Source organism: Hylobates moloch, unplaced genomic scaffold, assembly GCF_009828535.3.
Source record: "Hylobates moloch isolate HMO894 unplaced genomic scaffold, HMol_V3 SCAFFOLD_2, whole genome shotgun sequence".
NCBI lineage: Eukaryota > Metazoa > Chordata > Mammalia > Primates > Hylobatidae > Hylobates > Hylobates moloch.
The window spans coordinates 63,429,065-63,448,705 of record NW_026652277.1 but is presented as its reverse complement, the minus strand read 5'-3'; the positions used below and the strand labels follow the sequence as shown (position 1 = coordinate 63,448,705).

The window sequence follows — 19,641 nt, the reverse complement described above, 5'->3', positions numbered from 1 at the left end:
CTGCAAACTAAAATGATTCATCTTTTCTTTTAGCCTCAGCATGGTAAATGCCTTCCACTTCAGTTCACATAGTTCCCATAAAAGAGCCTAGTGTTTTGAGATGGAAATACTGAACCTTTGTAACGGACTTTACTTCGAATGAATATGATCCTAAATGCCTATACAATCATTTTTATGAAATTAATGGAATTAGTATCTATAAAATAAAATAGAATGCAATATATCTAAAGTTACAAATGCGCCAAGCCAAAACATTTAACTCTCTGTGTGGGGTGATACACAGAATTGCCTTTTGACATTATCTTAAGTGAGGTCTGAGGCAGACACAGAAGGCAGATGGAGGCACTGGAGAAGGCAGCTGTTTCCACGCACTGGGGCAAAGGAGCAGGTCTGGTGGTTTTAAAATCCTAGGGAGAAAAATAGTTCATTATTATAGTCACTTTCTTCGATTTCCTTTTGGAAGCACCTAAATGAAAGAGGCGGTTAATCTAGGTTTATGGCAATGAAGCCTCTTGGTTGGAAGCTCCTTCTACATGACCCATGGGACCTGCCAGGGTACCATCAGCCGGAGGCCCAGACATGAATGGTGTGAGGAGTAAGAAAAAGATGCTCTCTAGGAAGCAAAGCATTTATTTTGCTGCAAAATGCAAGGTACTAGAAGGAGTATTAAAAAGCAGAAAATTTGATCCATCTGAACTAATCCCACTTACTTGGCAATCCACATCTTATTGGAGAAGGACTCCGACTTCGAGACATCTGGAAAATATAAAGGAATAATGTGAATTACACAGTAGATGGAACTCAAAGGATGAATTCTTTTGACATATTTTTTTTTCCCTAAAACCAACCAAATAGCTTGCTCTGAGGCACTTTAGCACTATGATTTTTCGCCCTAAGGTTGACTATTGTGATTCTTTTTAGACTTCTGAAGTATTGGTTTAAATTATATTATTAGTTAAAAGCTGGGTTCAGTGGCCTAAGAGCAGCCATACTGAATTCAGTGCTTTCCAGAAAATAAAAATATTTATTAAAACTCACAAATTAAAGCTAAAATGATGAAATAATCTCTGGAAGATCCTTTATAAAAATTATAAGTCATAAACTCTGCTCTATTAAGAAGGGTCACCAGGCAACCAGAAAATCTTCATCTTTCAAATCTCACCTTTACTTTCACTAAGTAGAAGGTACTGCATTAGAACCACAAGTCTGTGACATAGCTGGTCAGGTGTAACTGGCTACAAGCATCATCCTTGCTCTGAGCTTTCAAACACTCTAGATAAGTAGTTGCTGATAAAGACAGAATCCATTCTGGATGAATCAAGACCCCACATAAACAAAAATAAACCCGACTAACCAAAAATATTTGTATTTTATTTTGCAGGTATACCCAGTTTTATTGTGGCAAGAGGATGATGGAAACAGACAGAAAGTTGGCTGCAGTCGTACCTTTGAGATTAGATTTTATTCTCATCTAAAGTTTAAATTAATGTGTTCTTTCTGAGCACAACATGAGAAAGAAAGAGAAGGTATAGGGGATTCTCACAGAGGACATTGCCCATGAATAAGCCTTTCAATGGGAGTCCGGAGTTACAATTTGCCATGGCTGTTGCACAGTAAGTGTCTAATAGTATTTTCTTCTGATATGCCATTTCCTTTTAGAATGAGGAATTGTGGTTCTCTCAGTATCATGCTCCCAATGTTTCCTTTTTATTTACCAGTCCACTAAGTGCACTATTGTTTTGCTTTTACTTACCATAAATACTTATTCATGAAAAAAGATAATGAAGCTATATGAAAATCTCTAAGAGCAAAAGGATTGTGTCAGATGCATGACTTTTCCATTTCCCTATCATTTTTTAGGTCATTTTCTTCACCTGAATATTCCTTCCCAATTTCCTAGCCCATTGAAATTCCACCCATTCTAAAACATCATATTAAATACTACCTCCCAGATGAATGCCTTCCTCATGACCAAATCTGGGAGGAATCTCTATCTCACCTGATGACTCTAGCCCTTTCTGCTTCTTTTATTGTATCATATTATGGATGTATTGGTTTGTTGACTATATCACATTCAGCTAATCTGTTTAAATCATAATAATCTTTCTCTTTCCTATATTTTATTTTTCTTTTTAAGTTTAGGAGTACATCTGCAGGTTTGTTATATTGGTAAAATCTTGTCATGGGGGATTTCTGGACAGATTTTCATCACCCAGGTATTAAGCCTAGTACCGATTAGTTATTTTTCCCAATCCTCTCCCTCCTCCCACCATCCACTCTCTGGTGGGCCCCAGTGTCTGCTGTTCCCTCTTTGTGTCCATGTGTTCTCATCATTTAGTTCCAACTTATAAGTGAGAAAGGTATTTGGTTTTCTGTTCCTGTGTTAGTTTGCTAAAGATAATGACCTTCAGCTCCATCCATGTTCCTGCAAAGGACATGATCTCGTGATCTTCCTATATTAAGATCTATTCCGAGAAGATAACTTGTTTTTGTCATTTTTGTGTCCCTCCCAAATCTAGCATCCATCAGATCCAGAAAGAATGTACGATAAGGAGCATGCAGGAGTCACAATAGATGCTCATTAAAGTCAGTAAGGGGGAGGAGATTCAAGATGGCCGAATAGGAACAGCACTGGTCTGCAGCCCCCAGCGAGATCAACGCAGAAGGCAAGTGATTTCTCCATTTCCAACTGAGGAACCCAGTTCATCTCATTGGGACTGGTTGGACAGAAGGTGTAGCCCATGGAGGGCGAGCTGAAGTATGGTGGGGCATCACCTCACCTGGGAAGTGCAAAAGGCCAGAGAATTTTCCCCCCTACCCAAGGGAAGCCGTGAGGGTCTGAGCCTGAGGAACTCTGGCACAGATATTGCGCTTGTCCCATGGTCTTTGCAACCTGCAAACCAGGAGATGCCCTCCAGTGACTACCTCACCAGGGCCCTGGGTTTCAAGCACAAAACTGGGCAGCCAATTGGGCAGACACCAAACTAGCAGCAGGGGCTTTTTTTTTTTTTCCATATCCCAGTGGCGCCTGGAACACCAGCAAAACAGAACTGTTCACTCCCCTGGAAAGGGGGCGATGAAGCCAGGGAGCCAAGAGTTCTGGCTCAGTGGGTCCCACCCCCACAGAGCCCAGGAAACTAAGATCCACTGGCTTGAAATTCTCACTGCCAGCACAGCAGCAATCTGAGATCTACCTGGGATGGTCAAGCTTGGTGGGGGAGGGGTGTCTGCCATTGCTGAGGCTTGAGTAGGTGGTTTTAGGGCCACAGTGTAAACAAAGCTGCTAAGAAGTTCAAACTGGGTGGAGCACACTGCAGCTCAGCAAGGCTGCTGTGGCCAGACTGGCAGATTGCTCCTCTTTGGACAGCGCATCTCTGTAAAAAAGGCAGCAGCCCCAGTCAGGGGCTTATAGCAGACTTAAACGTCCCAGCCTGATGGCTCTGAAGAGAGCAGCAAACCTCCCAGCACAGCATTTGAGCTCTGCTAAGGGTCAGTCTGCCTTCTCAAGTGGATCCCTGACTCCTGTGTATACTGACTGGGAGACACCTCCCAACTGGGGCCAACAGACACCTCATACAGGAGAGCTCTGGCTGGCATCTGGCAGGTGCCCCTCTGGGTCAAAGCTTCCAGAGGAAAGAACAGGCAGCAATCTTTGCTGCTCTGCAGCCTCCGCTGGTGATACCCAGGCAAACAGAGTTGGGAGTGGACTTCCAGCAAACTCCAGCAGGCTGACAGCAGAGGGGCCTGACTGCTAAAAGGAAAAGAAACAAACAGAAAGGATTAGCATGTCCACTCAAAGACCCCATCCAAAGGTCACCAACATCAAAGACCAAAGATAGATAATTCCACAAAGATGGGGAAAAACCAGCACAAAAACGCTGAAAATTCCAAAAACCAGAACACCTTTCCACCTCCAAAGGATCACAACTCATAGCCAGCAAGGGAACAAAACTGGATGGAGAATAAGTTTGATGAGCTCACAGAAGTAGGCTTCAGAACGTGGGTAATAACAACTCCAAGTAAAGGAGCATGTTCTAACCCAATGCAAGGAAGCTAAGAACCTTGAAAAAAGGTTAGTTGAATTGCTAACTAGAATAACCAATGTAGAGAAGAACATAAATGACCTGATGGGGCTGAACACAGCACAAGAACTTCATGAAGAATACACAAGTATCAATAGCCGAATCGATCAGGCAGAAGAAAGGATATCAGTGATTGAAGATTAACTTAATGAAATCAAGAGAGAAGACAAGATTAGAGAAAAAAAGAATAAAAAGGAACAAACAAAGCCTCCAAGAAATATGGGATTATGTTAAAAGACCAAATCTACATTTGACTGAAAATGTACTTGAAAGTGATGGGGAGAATGGAACCAAGTTGGAAAACACTCTTCAGGATATTATCCAGGAGATATTCCCCAACCTAGCAAGACAGGCCAACATCCAAATTCAGGAAATACAGAGAACTCCACAAAGATGCTCCTCAAGAAGAGCAATCCCAAGACACATAATCATCAGATTCACTAAGGTTGAAATGAAGGAAAAAATGCTAAGGGCAGCCGAAGAGAAAGGTTGGGTTAACCACAAAGGGAAGCCTATCATACTAACAGTGAATCTCTCTGCAGAAAACCTACAAGCCAGAAGAGAGTGAGGGCCAATATTCAACGTTCATTAAAGAAAAGAATTTTTAACACAGAATTTCATATCCAGCCAAACTAAGCTTCATCGGCAAAGGAGAAATAAAATTCTTTACAGACAAGCAAATGCTGAGGGATTTTGCCACCAACCAGACCTGCCTTACAAGAGCTCCTGAAAGAAGCACTAAACATGAAAAGGAAAAACCGGTACCAGCCACTGCAAAAACAAACCAAAATGTAAAGACCACCGACACTATGTAGGAACTGCATTAACTAATGGGCATAACAACCAGCTAGCATCATAATGACAGGATCAAATTCACACATAACAATATTAACCTTAAATGTAAACGGACTAAATGCCCCATTTAAAAGACACAGACTGGCAAATTGGATAAAGAGTCAAGACACATCAGTGTGCTGTATTCAGGAGACCCATCTCACTTGCAAAGACACACATAGGCTCAAAATAAAGGGATGGAGGAATATTTACCAAGCAAATGGAAAGCAAAAAAAAGCAGGAGTTGCAATCCTAATCTTTGATAAAACAGACTTTAAACCAACAAAGATCAAAAGAGGCAAAGAAGGGCATTACATAATGGTAAAGGGAACAATGCAGCAAGAACTAACCATCCTAAATATATATGCACCCAATACATAAAGATTCATAAAGCAAATTCTTAGAGACCTACGAAGAGACTTATACTCCCACACAATAATAGTGAGAGACTTTAACACTCCACTGTCAATATTAGACAGATCAATGAGACAGAAAATTAACAAGGATATTCAGGACTTGAACTCAGCTCTAGACCAAGTGGACCTAATAGACCTCGACAAAACTCTCCACCCCAAATCAACAGAATATACATTCTTCTCAGCACCAGATAGCACTTATTCTAAAATTGACCACATAATTGGAAATAAAACACTCTTCAGCAAATGCAAAAGTATGGAAATCATAACAAACAGTCTCTCAGATCACAGAGCAATCAAATTAGAACTCAGGTCTAAGAAACTCACTCAAAAGCACACAAATACACAGAAACTGAACAACCTGCTCCTGAATGACTACTGGGTAAATAACGAAATGAAGGCAGAAATAAAGATGCTCTTTGAAACCAATGAGAACGAAGACAACGTACCAGAATCTGTGGGACACATTTAAAGCAGTGTTTAGAGAGAAATTTATAGCATTAAATGCCCACAAGACAAAGCAGGAAAGATCTAAAATTGACACCCTAACATCAAAATTAAAAGAACTAGAGAAGCAACAGCAAACAAATTCAAAAGCTAGCAGAAGACATGAAATAACTGAGATCAGAGTAGAACTGAAGGAGATAGAGACATGAAAAACCCTTCAAAAAATCAATGAATCCCGGAGCTGGTGTTTTAAAAAAGATCAACAAAATAGACATACTGCTAGCCAGACTAATAAGGAATAAAAGACAGAAGAATCAAATAGACACAATAAAAAATAATAAGAGGGGTATCATCACTGATCCCACAGAAATACAAACTACCATCAGAGAATACTATAAACACCTCTTCACAAATAAACTAGAAAATCTAGAAGAAATACATAAATTACAGGACACATACATCCTCCCAAGTCTAAGCCAGAAAGAAGTCAAATCCCTGAATAGAATAATAACAAGTTCTGAAATTGAGGCAGTAATTAATAGCCTACCAACCAAAAAAAGTCCAGGACCAGTCGGATTCACAGCCGAATTCTACCAGAGGTACAAAGAGTTGCTGGTACCATTCGTTCTGAAACTATTCCAAACAATAGAAAAAGAGGGAATCCTCCCTAACTCATTTTAAGAGGCCAGCATCATCCTGATACCAAAACCTGGCAGAGACACAACAAAAAAAGAAAATTTCAGGCCAATATCCCTGATGAACATCGGTGCAAAAATCCTCAATAAAATACTGGCAAACTGAATCCAGCAGCACATCAAAAAGCTTATCCACCATGAACAAGTTGGCTTCATTCCTGGGATGCAAGGCTGGTTCAACATATGCAAATCAATAAACGTAATCCATCACATAAACAGAACCAATGACAAAAACCACATGATTATCTCAATAGATGCAGAAAAACTCAACAAATTCAACAAAATTCAACACCCCTTCATTATAAAAACTCTCAATAAGCTAGGTATCAATGGAACGTATCTCAAAATAATAAGAGCTATTTATGACAAACCCACAGCCAGTATCATACTTGCTGAATGATAAAAACTGGAAGCATTCCCTTTGAAAACCAGTACAAGACAAGGATGCCCTCTCTCACTACTCCTATTCAACATAGTATTGGAAGTTCTGGCCAGGGCAATCAGGCAAGAGAAAAAAATAAAGGGAATTCAAATAGGAAGAGAGGAAGTCAAATTGTCTATGTTTGCAGATGACATGATTGTATATTTAGAAAACCCCGTCGTCTCAGCCCAAAACCTCCTTAAGCTGATAAGCAACTTTAGCAAAGTCTCAGGATACAAAATCAACGTGCAAAAATCACAAGCACTCCTATACACCAATAACAGACAAACAGAGAGCCAAGTCATGAGTGAACTCACATTCACAATTGCCACTAAGAGAATAAAATACCGAGGAATACAACTTACAAGGGATGTGAAGGACCTCTTCAAGGAGAACTCCAAACCACTGCTCAAGGAAATCAGAGAAGACACAAACAAATGGAAATACATTCCATGCTCATAGACAGGAAGAGTTAATATTGTGAAAATGGCCATACTGTCCAAAGTAATTTATAGATTCAATGCTATCCCCATCAAGCTACCACTGACTTTCTTCACAGAATTGGAAAAAACCACTTTAAAATTCATATGGAACCAAAAAAGAGCCCTCCTAGCCAAGACAACCCTGGGCAAGAACAAAGCTAGAGGCATCATGCTACCTGACTTCAAACTATACTACAAGGCTAGAGTAACCAAAACAGCATGGTACTTGTACAAAAACAGATATATAGATCAATGGAACAGAACGGAGGCCTCAGAAATAAAACCACACAGCTACAAACCATCTGATCTTTGACAAACTTGACAAAAACAAGCAATGAGGAAAAGATTCCCTATTTAATAAATGGTGTTGTGAAAACTGGCTAGCCATATGCAGAAAACTGAAACTGGACCCCTTCCTTACACCTTTTACAAAAATCAACTCAAGATGGACCAAAGACTTAAGTGTAAGACCTAGGACCATAAAAATCCTAGAAGAAAACCTGGACAATACCATTCAGGACATAGGCATGGGCAAAGGCTTCATGTCTAAAACACCAAAAGCAATGGCAACAAAAGCCAAAATTGACAAATGGGATCTAATAAACTAAAGAGCTTTTGCACAGCAAAAGAAACTATCATTAGAGTGAACAGGCAACCTACAGAATGGGAGAAAATGTTTGCAGTCTCTCCATCTGACAAAGGGCTAATATCCAGAATCTACAAAGAACTTAAACAAATTTACAAGAAAAAAACAACAACCCCATCAAAAAGTGGACAAAGGATATGAACAGATGCTTCTCCAAAGAAGACATTTATGCAGCCAAAAAACACATAAAAAAATGCTCATCATCACTGGTAATTAGAGAAATGCACATCAAAACCACAATGAGATACCATCTCACACCAGTTAGAATGGTAATCATTAAAAAGTCAGGAAACAACACATCCTGGAGAGGTTGTGGAAAAATAGGAATGCTTTTACACTGTTGGTGGGAGTGTAAATTAGTTCAACCATTGTGGAAGAGAGTGTGGCGATTCCTCAAGGATCTAGAACTGGAAATACCATTTGACCCAGCAATGCCATTACTGGGCATATACCCAAATGATTATAAATCATTCTATGATAAAGACACATGCAGACATATGCTTATTGCGGCACTACTCACAAAAGCAAAGACTTGAAACCAAGCCAAATGCCCATCAATGATAGAATGGATTAAGAAAATGTGGCACATATACACCATGGAATACTATGCAGCCATAAAAAAGGATGAGTTTATGTCCTTTGCAGGGACATTGATGAAGCTGGAAACCATCATTCTCAGCAAACTATCACAAGATCAGAAAGTCATAAGTGGGAGTTGACCAATGAGAACACATGGATACAGGGAGGGGAACATCACACACTGGGGCCTGTCGGGGGGTGAGGGTCTAGGCGAAGGATAACATTAGGAGAAATACCTAATGTAGGCAATGGGTTGATGGGTGCATCAAACCACCAGGGCACGTGTATACCTATGTAACAAAAGTGCGTGTTCTACACATGTAACCCAGAACTTAAAGTATATATAAAAAAAGAAAAAAGTCAGTAAGGAAGCTGGGTCTCATCAACCGCCGGAGTTTTTGGTTTTGTTTTTGTTTTGCTGAGGAAGTTTTGCAACTTTGGGGCTACAGCTGCATGCTAGAGGCAATTTCAGAAAAGCGTGTAGGGTTGCCGGATGTGATTCTCCTTCTCTACCACTCTCTCTAAACAAGGTTGAACAAATATTTAATTATTATTTGGAGGAACAGCACATTGTTAGCCTATTTGGTGTCCACATGTGTTGGTCTAGCCCTGTATTCAAAAGGCACTGACTAAATATGTGTTGAATAAATGTATAGTGGTGAATCATAATTTTTTGACTGTTTTAGGGAGTTTTGTTTTGTTCAAGACAGGGTCTCACTCTCTCACCCAGGCTAGAGTGCAGTGTGGTACAATCACGGCTAACTGCAGCCTCGACCTCCCTGGGCTCAGGTGATCCTCCCAGCTCAGCCTCCTAAGTAGCTGGGACTACAGGCACATGCCACCATGCCTGGCTAATTTGGGGGGGAATTCTTTGTTATGCCCAGCTAATTTTGGGGAGGATTTTTGTTTTGTTTTGTAGGGACAATGTTTCCCCATGTTGCCATAGCTGGTCTCAAACTCCTGGGCTCAAGAAATCCTCCCACCTCAGCCTCTGAAAGTGCTAGAGTTACAGGTGTGAGCCACCCTACCCAGCCCATAATAATGTTTTTAGGGATGTTATCTTCATAGCTTTCATGATGTTTTTGCTGCTATTTTTTTCTTTAACAGAAGTATTAGCAATTTTTCCAAAAACTAATACACACAAAAAAACCTTATTTTTTCTAATTTGAAGTTGAGGACACATTAATACCTGCAATGTCCTTTATAAGGTATTGAAATCCAGACCATTTGAGCAATTTCTCTAAACTCACACACAGATTTCTAGAGGAACCAGGGACTTGTGCCAAGATCAGTTGACTATGGTATCCCATTCACTCTTCAGTCCACTATCTGATCTCTAATAGCCCATTTCATCCAAAGATAAAAATAAAACTATGAAATACATAAAATCTACTATTCTTTGAACTAAGAAAGAAAGATAAAACTACCTCTACCCCTTTCTAGAATAATAAAATATTTAGCCCACAGTAGTATAAAAATCAATTTGGAGCTAGCATTATTGCAACAGGTTCTCTTTCCACCTGTAGACTTATAATCACGTCTTCTGTACTGCTGAAGCAAAAAAAAAAAATGCCAACCATAGATGAATTTTGTGTAAAAATGATTAGATAGATATGTACCATGTTTAAACCAATTTGGCTACGGGGGCAAATGGGACTTAAACTCCTGCTTCGACATCGACTTAGAGATCGCACGGAATTCCACTTAAAAAAGAGAGAGAAGGAGAGAGACATAGTCAGGAGTTTGTTAAAACTGTCATGGCTCAAAACAACATGCATATCTCACAAAATAAGAATTTTACTTATACGATTACACTTGCCCATTACTGATCATCTGCACAAGCTACACTCCTTTCACCTCCTATAGCTGCCCAATATTTGGCAATAACTTCAGGTACTTTTTAAATAGAATCCCATTACAATGAACCTTGGAATATTCTGGTGTTTGATGCCAGTAGAATGTTTTTATGAGTAAGCTATTGGAAATTACATAGGAGTTTGTTAGTGCTGGAGAATGTAAGCTCCATGTGGGTAGAGATTTGTATCTGTTTTATTTATTGCTAAATCTCTAGCACATAAATACAGTGTTTGGGTCATAAATAACTATTGAATAAATAAATATCATTGGATGAATGAATGGAACACCACTACTGCCTATCTGTTTTGTAACTAAATGAATAAGAAGAAAGCTATATTCACTAAAGTGAGATTTTACTGGTAAAATCCTTGAAATTTCCCAATTCAACTCCTTTCTTTTCCAAGTTCTTTCTTTTAGGAAGAACTTCCTATTATTTTGTTTTAGGATTTAAGCTTGGACAAATGTTCGTGATATGCTTGATGGGAGAGAAGAAGGAAGTTAAAAGGCAGTTGCTATTTGATGTAAAACGTAAGAATAATGGGTATTTCTTCTCCCTCCTTCCCAAACTGCACAGCAGATAAGATCTTCTTAACAGAGTGTGACTGCTGTAGGAGCAAGAAGTATGTTTTATTGTAGAACATGTGTAGCTGTTGGATCAATAAAACCCAATTTCTATTTCTATGGACTCAACATTTTTTTTTTTTTGACAGGATCTCAGGCTGGGTATGGTGGCTCACGCCTGTAATCACAGCACTTCGGGAGGCTGAGGTGGGTGGATCATGAGGTAAGGAGTTTGAGACCAGCCTGACCAACATGGTGAAACCTCATCTCTACTAAAAATATGAAAATTAGCTGGGCGTGATGGCATGCACCTGTAATCCCAGCTACTTAGGAGGCTGAGGCAGGAGAATCGCTTGAACCCGGGAGGCAGAGGTTGCAGTGAGCCAAGATTGTGCCACTGCACTCCAGCCTGGGCGACAGAACGAGACTCCATCTCAAAAAAAAAAAAAAAAAAAAAAAGACAGGATCTCACTCTGTCACCCAGGCTGGAGTGCAGTGGCACAATCATGGCTCACACAGCCTCAACCTCTCCAGCTCAAGCAATCCTCCCTCCTCAGCCTCCCAAGTAGCTGGTACTACAGGTATGCACCACGATGCCCAGCTAATTTGTTTATTTTTTGTAGAGATGAGGTCTCGCTGTGTTGCCCAGGCTCATCTCAAACTCCTCAAACAATCCTCCTGTCTTGGCTTCCCAAAGTGCTAGGATTACAGGTGTGGGCCACCATGCCCAGCTAAGGGCTCAACATTTATGGAACAAAATATTTTAAGATAGTATTCACTGTAATGGGATTTTTAAGCTACAAAAACCCTTTTCTTAAGTTCTTTTAAAATAAAATATTCCCCTTCTCCACTGTATGTATGAAAGCTGCCATAAAGCACTTCCCCTATTCTTCAGTTCAAGGAGAACAGGAACAGAGATCAGCCAGCTGTGGGCATCATCCTGGACTAAGGGGCTTCACTTAACTCTTTCTAGGAAAGGCAGGGGTAAAAACTACATAACATAAACTATGCAGAATATCCAAGCACTACCAGTTCCATCACCCAATCCCCACCACAAACACGTACACACCCACATGCTCACATACAGTACCTAAGACTCCATTTTAAAGGCTGTTCAAGTATTTAACATTCTGTAGGTTCAAAACATTCTATAACCAATGGATATAGGAAGCAACCTTCCCAAACTGATTGGTTCCTCTCTCCCACCTCCTCTGCCCTCTTTGTCTCCATCCCTCCCCTCCATACACATCATACCAAGGAGAGAAAAACAGGGCACATTCACAGTTTCCCAAAATAGAGAATTGTCAGTAAAAATTTGGCAAATCGTTTCCTGAAAGTTAATTGATTTTAAGTGCTTAGGATTACGGAAATCCTCCTACAAGATAACTTCAAAGGGCTTTGTTTTTAAAATATCATAATAATTCTAAGATGGAGGAGGTAAATATGACTGATTCCATCTTCTAAATAAAGCAAGATGTAAAGAAATTATTGCCAGGAAATTATGCAGAATTATGGAAGAATCAAAGAAAAGAATCAGTTCTTTTCAAGATCATATCCGATCTCTCCTTTGTATGAAATCTTATCAACTCTTTATAAACTTCTTTTATAGAATCTCTGGGTTTATAAATGTTCTCGAACTTGTGAATCAAACACTTGGGATGAATTGTCACTATGCAAGGCCACCGTACAAAAGCCCCTCTCCTGGTGACAGCTTCTCCCTTCATAATGACACAGTCATTCTCCATGAGAGCAGGCCACACGTGATAGAGGACTAAGGGAGCAGTGAAATCCGAGTCGTAGCTGCGGCGGTATCTGTTTTCAATATACAAAACAAGAAAGAGAAGTTAAGCAATTATGGAGCATATCTAGGGGAAAACATCAGTGTGAATTTTCTTTTTGTATTATGCTCAGATCTGAGTAAATATAGATCAAATTCTGTTATTAAAGAATGTTTGTGGCCTCTTAGAATAGGAACTAATGACAACTGGGACCCAGCATGGATGTGCTGAGACCAAATCATGTCAAACTAATTATATTCCTTCTCTTCTCAGGATTACAAGAGTTGCAATTCAGGGGAATTCTAAAGACATAGACTAGCTATCTGAAGTCCCATCAGGCTTCCCATAGAATTTTTCATGCTGTCTTTGTGGACAAAATAAAAGAAATATAGGAGGATGATTAACTTAAGTAGGTGGATTGGAAACTAATTAAATGATCATATCCAAAAAGGGATAATTAATGGATCAACAGAAACCTGAAGGAAGATGCTGAGGGCTCTCTCTTAATCCCGTGGTAAGTTATCATGTTTATGAATGAGTTGTATGAAATATAGAAAACATGCTCAAAGATGCAGGTGGTTAGCAAAAAAAAAAAAAAAAAAAGATGACATTAATTAAAAACAGCTCAACAGGCTGGAACAATAAGCTGAATTTAATAAGATAAAATAAAATGTGAATACATATGAGGTCCTATAATTGAGTCTAAAAAGCATTTGCACAAATAGAGGAGATATATGGTTTAGTCACAGTACAAGTAAAAATACAGCAGGTTTCAGTTGTACTCAAACTGAATAAACACTGTTAGAAGGCTAAAAAAGAAAGAAAAACTGTAAGTTAGCTGAATTAATGGAGAATAAGAATAAAAAGGTTGTTAGTCCCTCTAGGCTGGTCAGTTCACTTTCTTTAAAAGGTGCACAGATCAAGACCCAGACAATGAATCTATTTGTCAGGAAGTCCCAAATCTACTTCATATGAAGAAATTCTGAAGCCCTGAGGCCAGAAGGAGGAGGATTTGAGTAATTGCTTTCAAATGTACAAAAGGCTGCCAGGGTGAAAAAGGGTTAGCCTTGTTCTGTGAAGTTCTAGAAGTAGAACTAAATCCAATCACGGTTAGAAAATCCAATTCCAGCTGCACAGATGTCCAGGCACACAGGCCAGAGAATGCCCTAGAAGCTGCACATTCCCTCTGGTTAAAGGCATGTCAGCAAGAGGCCCTACAGAAGTCTTTGACATGTGCAGATTCCATAAACTAAAACGGTGAATGGTTCTGAGTGGTACTCTCCATCCTCTAAAGGAGAAAGGAATAAAGGGAGACAAATGAAGATAATGTGCTCTGTAAGGGAACCAAAAAGACGCAACTGCATTGTAATGTCCTAGTATCAGCTGTTCCATGAATTGATCCATGTTGGAGAAACTAGAAGCAGGACAATGGCAAGAAAATATGACATGCTATAAGGCAATTGGAAAGTTCATTATTGTTGTGATTTGCGTAAGTGAAAGAAAGTGAATGATTCTGAGTGGTACTATCCGTCCTCCCTCATCAACAAGCTTTCAGGAATGCTGGGCATAACTTTACAACTTGAACAAAAACCCAGAGTGAATATTTCCTGGGCACCCACTTCATGCTGGGCAGCATCCTAAGTGCTTTGTCTGAATTATCTCAACTAACCTTCTATGACCCTAGGAAGTAGGCATTATTATTTCCCCCATTGGATAGAGAAGAAACTAAGAAATAGAAAAATTAAGTGGCATGCCTAACATTATAAGCTAATAGGTGTTGGAGCTGAAATTTGAACCTGAGCAGCTTGAAGCCAGAGCCTGTGTTCTTAACCAGTAGCTTGATTTCTTCCCAGATAATCTCCAGCTATATCCTGTGATCTCAAGAAATCACAATACAATGTTTTAAATTAGTTTAATGTATTTTAATTTATAAGGGGAATATTTATCCTGTAAAAGTTGGTAGCAATCTATTGGTCCTAGACAAAAGAGTCAAGAGCACTAATTTTCAAACATTAGTGTGCATAAGGAACACCTGGGTGCTTGTTAAATTGCAGATTCCTGAGCCCTGTCTTAGACCTACTGCATAAAATGTCAGGAAATGTAATCCAGGAATGTGTACTTTTAACAAGTACCTTGAGTAATTCTGATGCAGGTGATCCACACATCATACTTTGAGAAGCCTGACCTGAGTAATGCAATAAAAACCAATAGAAAGTAATGCACATTTGTATTTATAGAGCATCTTTAAAAAAGTATTCTAGAGGGCTCCAAGTCCTCATTAGTTCTCTCCCAAAGACCAATATGTTCAATGGAAAATAACTCTAGGAGTGGGTCCTGCCCTGGAGTACTGAGAAGTATATGGTAGGGCCTGAAAATCAGGTAGTGTCTGTTAATTTCCCCACCCAGAGTTCTTTTCCTTAAATTGTTTTCAGGAAACAGACAAGACAATGTATTCATGATGAATCCCTTAGCTTCTGCTCCTGTGTCTCTTACTTGCAATCATTAAAAACTTCTCCATCTGCCCCATATGCAATATCTAGGGGTGGTTCTAAGGCCTGCATTGCAAAGGCAATGCAACATATCTCCTGGATGAAGTCACTGAGAAGGCAAAAGTCAACGACAGGAGGGAATGAAATCTTGGGATTGACATTCATGGCTCGGATCACATCCTGAAAAACAAAAGATGGCATCACTTTGTTACCAGCCTGTGACAAAAACACTCTGACATCCTAAGAATATTAGGACTCATGGGAGGTGGGAAAAGAGAATGTGAGCCAAAACAAGTTAAAGCAGAAAAACAGTGCATGTGTTAAAAGGAGAAAGATGTCGCCACGCATTCACAGGGAAGAAGGAAAAAGTAGAAATGACACAGCAAAAGCCAAGAGAGTCCTAAAAAAGCAAGGAAAAAAACCTTCTGTGGCTTTTATTTATCATTTCCTTATTTTTCTATTCTGGGCAAGGGTATGATGTGCCAACACAGAACTCTGAATGGTTCATAATCCATAACAGTCATTACAATAGTTTGCTTTTATTGATTGTTAACTATGTGCCATGTCTTGTGCTAAGCAAATTGCCTACTTTCTTTCATTTAATGATCTCAATGACTCTATGGAGTAATGAACATTGTTACTCCCACTTAAGGATTAGAAAACTAAAGCATACAGAGATTAAGTAAATGTGTAAGATCACACAGCTAGTAAGTGTCAGAGTCAGGAAGCAAACCCATACTTACTTTTCCCAAAATCCTTGCTCTTAAGAACTATGATATTCCATCTCCTGATCATAACAGCCTATCTAAAGAAACTCAGACAATTTTTCCCCATAATATGTTAAAGGAAGAAACAGTCAATAATGGCAGGTGCTACCAAGTAAATTGAATGCTGTTCCTTTCTTCTTTTTCATTACATAGAATTAATACTAAATACTGGATGGATTTCTGAGTTATTAGTACTCAATATAAACAGCAGCAGCAGCAGCAAACCAGTCCTAATAAGAGACTCAACACTTACATTGACACTGCTTTGAGAATCATATAGATCAAGATGACAAATGACATAATCCGAGACAGCATTCTCAAAGTCATTCGACCCCACGTAAGATGGTGTCAATGATTTTCTCACACGGATCTTGAAGTGTCTGAATGCCATTTTTGCTACATGGAATGCCTCCTGCACATAAAAATGCAGCAAATTTATTTGGTGAAAAGAGGTGGGTGAAGAGATCCAAAACAAGGAATTAGAAAGAATCCGAGCTTCAACATCATATTGGTCTTCTGATAACTAAATACAGTTGATCAAAAACATTTTTAATCTGGAAGAAAATACATCTCTAATTTTGAAAAATACATAAACATATAATAATCCATGCTCACTAACATCAAGACAGTTGACTATTGTTCTAGAAATTCTGAGTGCAGGAAGCAGAACAGTGCAGAAATTGAAGGAAATAAATCCCCTGCTATGAGCCCATAGCAATATCACATTACTGGTCAAGAAATAAGAGAAAATTATCAGTCTAGTGTTTATGTTATAAAGACATATCCAGACTCAGACATGTGTCCTGGCATATGTTAATTCAACAAATATTTATTAAATGCTTATGGTGTGGTAAGCATTGGGAAAACTCAGTTATGCAAGGAAGATGTGGCCTGTACATTGACAGAGCTTTAACTAACTCAGTAAGTGGTTCTTAATTATATAAACCAGGGGATGGCAAACGTTTTTCAATCAGGAGTCACATAGCAAATATTGTATGCATGTTGAGCTACATACAGTTTCCGCCTTTTTTTTTTTTTTTACAACCCTTTAAAAATCTAAAAACATTCTTACATTCTTAGCTTTCAGACAGTAGTATTTCTCTTAGAAATATGAGCCAGGTCCAGATATGGTCCATAGATCATGGTTTGCTAACCCTGATTTAAATGAATAAATACAGGATAAAGTTCAGTATTTCTGATAATTCTGCTCTCATACCAATGTTTTGTTTTGTTTCTAAATATTTGACAATTCTCTTCATGAACTCTCAGTATCTTAGTATGGCACTAACCCATAGAACAAACATATTTGTTTTGGAAATTAAGGATACATATGTGCACTTTTAAAATTTGCCGTACTCAAATAGCTGATATGTAAGCAGTTTTAATAACTACTCTTAATTAAATAAACAGAAGCATTAACACAATCACAACCTTCTCATTTTTTTAAGAGCTAAAGTAAACCAAATGACAGCCATTAGCAATAATATATCCACTGTGTGTGCATATGCCCATATTAGACAAAAGGTACAGTGCAAATCTACTTTGTATAAACCCATTTGAGACAGTCCTGCGTTTATGGATACTTCTTAAACAAATGCCTGGTCAATATAACTAACTAAATAAATAATATTATATAACTATTCATCTATATAGATATATATATATAACTATTCAACTATATAGATGAATAGTTATCGATTGTGAAAATGATTCATCCCCCAAATATTTGTAATGAAAGGGAAGGAAGGAAGGAGAGAGAGAGAGGAAGGAAAAAATGGTGGAAGAAGGGAGAAAGGAAGGAAAGAAGGAGGAAGAGATGGAGAGAGGGAGGGAAAGAGAAAGGAAGGGAGGGAGGGAGGGAAGGAAGGAGACCAAGAGGCGGATTAAAACTGAATTGCCCACTGCACTCACCTGGAAAACACAAGACCGCAGAAAGAAAGAGGGAGGAGGGAGGGATGAGGAAGAAAAAAAAGAAGAAGGAAGGAAGGAAGGAAGGAAATAGGAAAGGAGGAAGAAAGGGAAGGAGGAAGAAAGAGAAGGAAGGAGACAGATGGGGAGACTGGAATCTCCCCCACTTCAGTGACCTCAGGATCCACCAGTCTTTGTAAGTTGTTCCATTCACGTTACCAAACTTGTCTCCCAGCTGCCCTAAGGAGCCGGGAGTCCCGCAGGCGTCACATACCACTGTGGCGATGTAGATGATTCGCTGAACGGTCTCAGCCTTTTCGATGCAGCGCCGCAGCAGGCACTGCGCGTCCAGGCGGGCCTGGGAATAGGAATCGCTGAACCGGGACAAGAGGGCAGCCTTGCGCGCCACATTGGACAGCTTGGAGCGGTTTGGGGACGGGCTCCTGACCTTGACAGCGGTGGAGGGGCTGGCAGATCTGCTGCGGCTGCAGCTACGGCTGCGAGGGGCAGGGCTGGGAGACCGGCTCCTGGAGGACCTGTTGGTGAGAGAGAATCAGTCAGGGAAATCCTTTGATTTGCTTCTTGAGTAAAGCAAAGATCACCTGGTGGCCAATGAATCCGACCATCCGGATGCAAAACTCCTTATCTGAGGAATTCAGAAGTAATTAGACTTCCCTATTATCTGACTCCAGCATCTGGTACCAGACTTCTTTCCCAAAAATTTATAAGCAACTAGAATCTCTATACATCTCCAGAATGCATGCGTTCTTAAAAATCGGTTCCATTTTGACCCATAAATGCTAAAAAAGAAGCATATAATTTTCTTTTGTAATCCCTAATACATCAAATTGGCCTATTAATGGAACTTCGCATCACAATATTATTTTACAAGTAGACGCATTTTACCAGACCCTCAAAAAGGGTATGTTCTGGTCTTTTTGTCTTTATCCCATATGTTCAGGTCTTTTTGGCTTTATCCCAAAATTCAAAATAACATAAAAATTTTCATGTATCCTTCCAAGAAACTTCCTCCCTCCTCGATTCTGGTGTCTTAGATGACCCTTTTGCCTATCACACTGTCCTCAGCCTGCTCCTGCTTCACCTACACTCTCCCCATCTGCTCCATCCCCTAATCAACCACCCCCATATCCAGATACTTTATCCCTCTCAGATACTTTCACAGGAGTTACATATGCCACTAGTACAGAGTCCTCGGAAAATCCCCAAATGTTTTGCCTCTCTGTGAGGTAGCTAATGGAGATTTAGGAGCAATCCAAGTTCATGTCCCTTTTCCAGTGTCTGATTTTTCACAAATTTAATCCAAGTCTGGGTTCATTTAGCCAGGATCCCTCTAAGTTCATTCAAGAATTTTGGGCTTTAACTATTGCCTTTGATTGAACCTAGCAAGACATATTTGTGGTATTAACTACTTGCTGTTCCCATGAAGAAAGGTTACGCATATGGTCAAGCTTGGGCAGATGAAGCTCATGTTCATAATCCTAACAATGATAAAGCCAGGGCAGAAGCTGTCCCTGACACAGAACCCAATTGGCAATACCAGGCCACTGATGCCGGCCCAAAGAGAGGCAGGGGCAGATGAGATGATATGATCTCTTGTTTGTTGGAAGAAATGAAAAAGGCAGTAATAAAACCTGTTAATTTTTCTAAATTACAAGAAA

At 39.5% G+C, this 19,641-nt stretch overlaps 1 protein-coding gene across 9 annotated transcripts in view; it reads right to left on the bottom strand.

Moving 5' to 3' along the window:
• Positions 1 to 225: 225 nt before the first annotated feature.
• The window catches only part of SPATA18 (spermatogenesis associated 18), a 43,380-nt gene continuing 23,964 nt past the window's right edge, over positions 226 to 19,641 (bottom strand). For 7 of the 9 annotated variants that reach the window (XM_032150932.2, XM_032150940.2, XM_058434109.1 and 4 more), the window contains 7 exons: positions 18,237 to 18,498; positions 16,308 to 16,466; positions 15,292 to 15,467; positions 12,709 to 12,832; positions 10,222 to 10,305; positions 711 to 756; positions 226 to 407 (listed from right to left, as the gene is read on the bottom strand). In XM_032150932.2, coding sequence (XP_032006823.1) covers positions 400 to 407; positions 711 to 756; positions 10,222 to 10,305; positions 12,709 to 12,832; positions 15,292 to 15,467; positions 16,308 to 16,466; positions 18,237 to 18,498 — 859 coding nt within the window. In that variant the 3' untranslated portion in view covers positions 226 to 399. Of the gene's footprint in view, positions 408 to 710; positions 757 to 10,221; positions 10,306 to 12,658; positions 12,833 to 15,291; positions 15,468 to 16,307; positions 16,467 to 18,236; positions 18,499 to 19,641 lie in introns of all 9 variants that reach the window. The other 2 variants (XR_009211821.1, XM_058434100.1) reach the window with 2 other exon arrangements.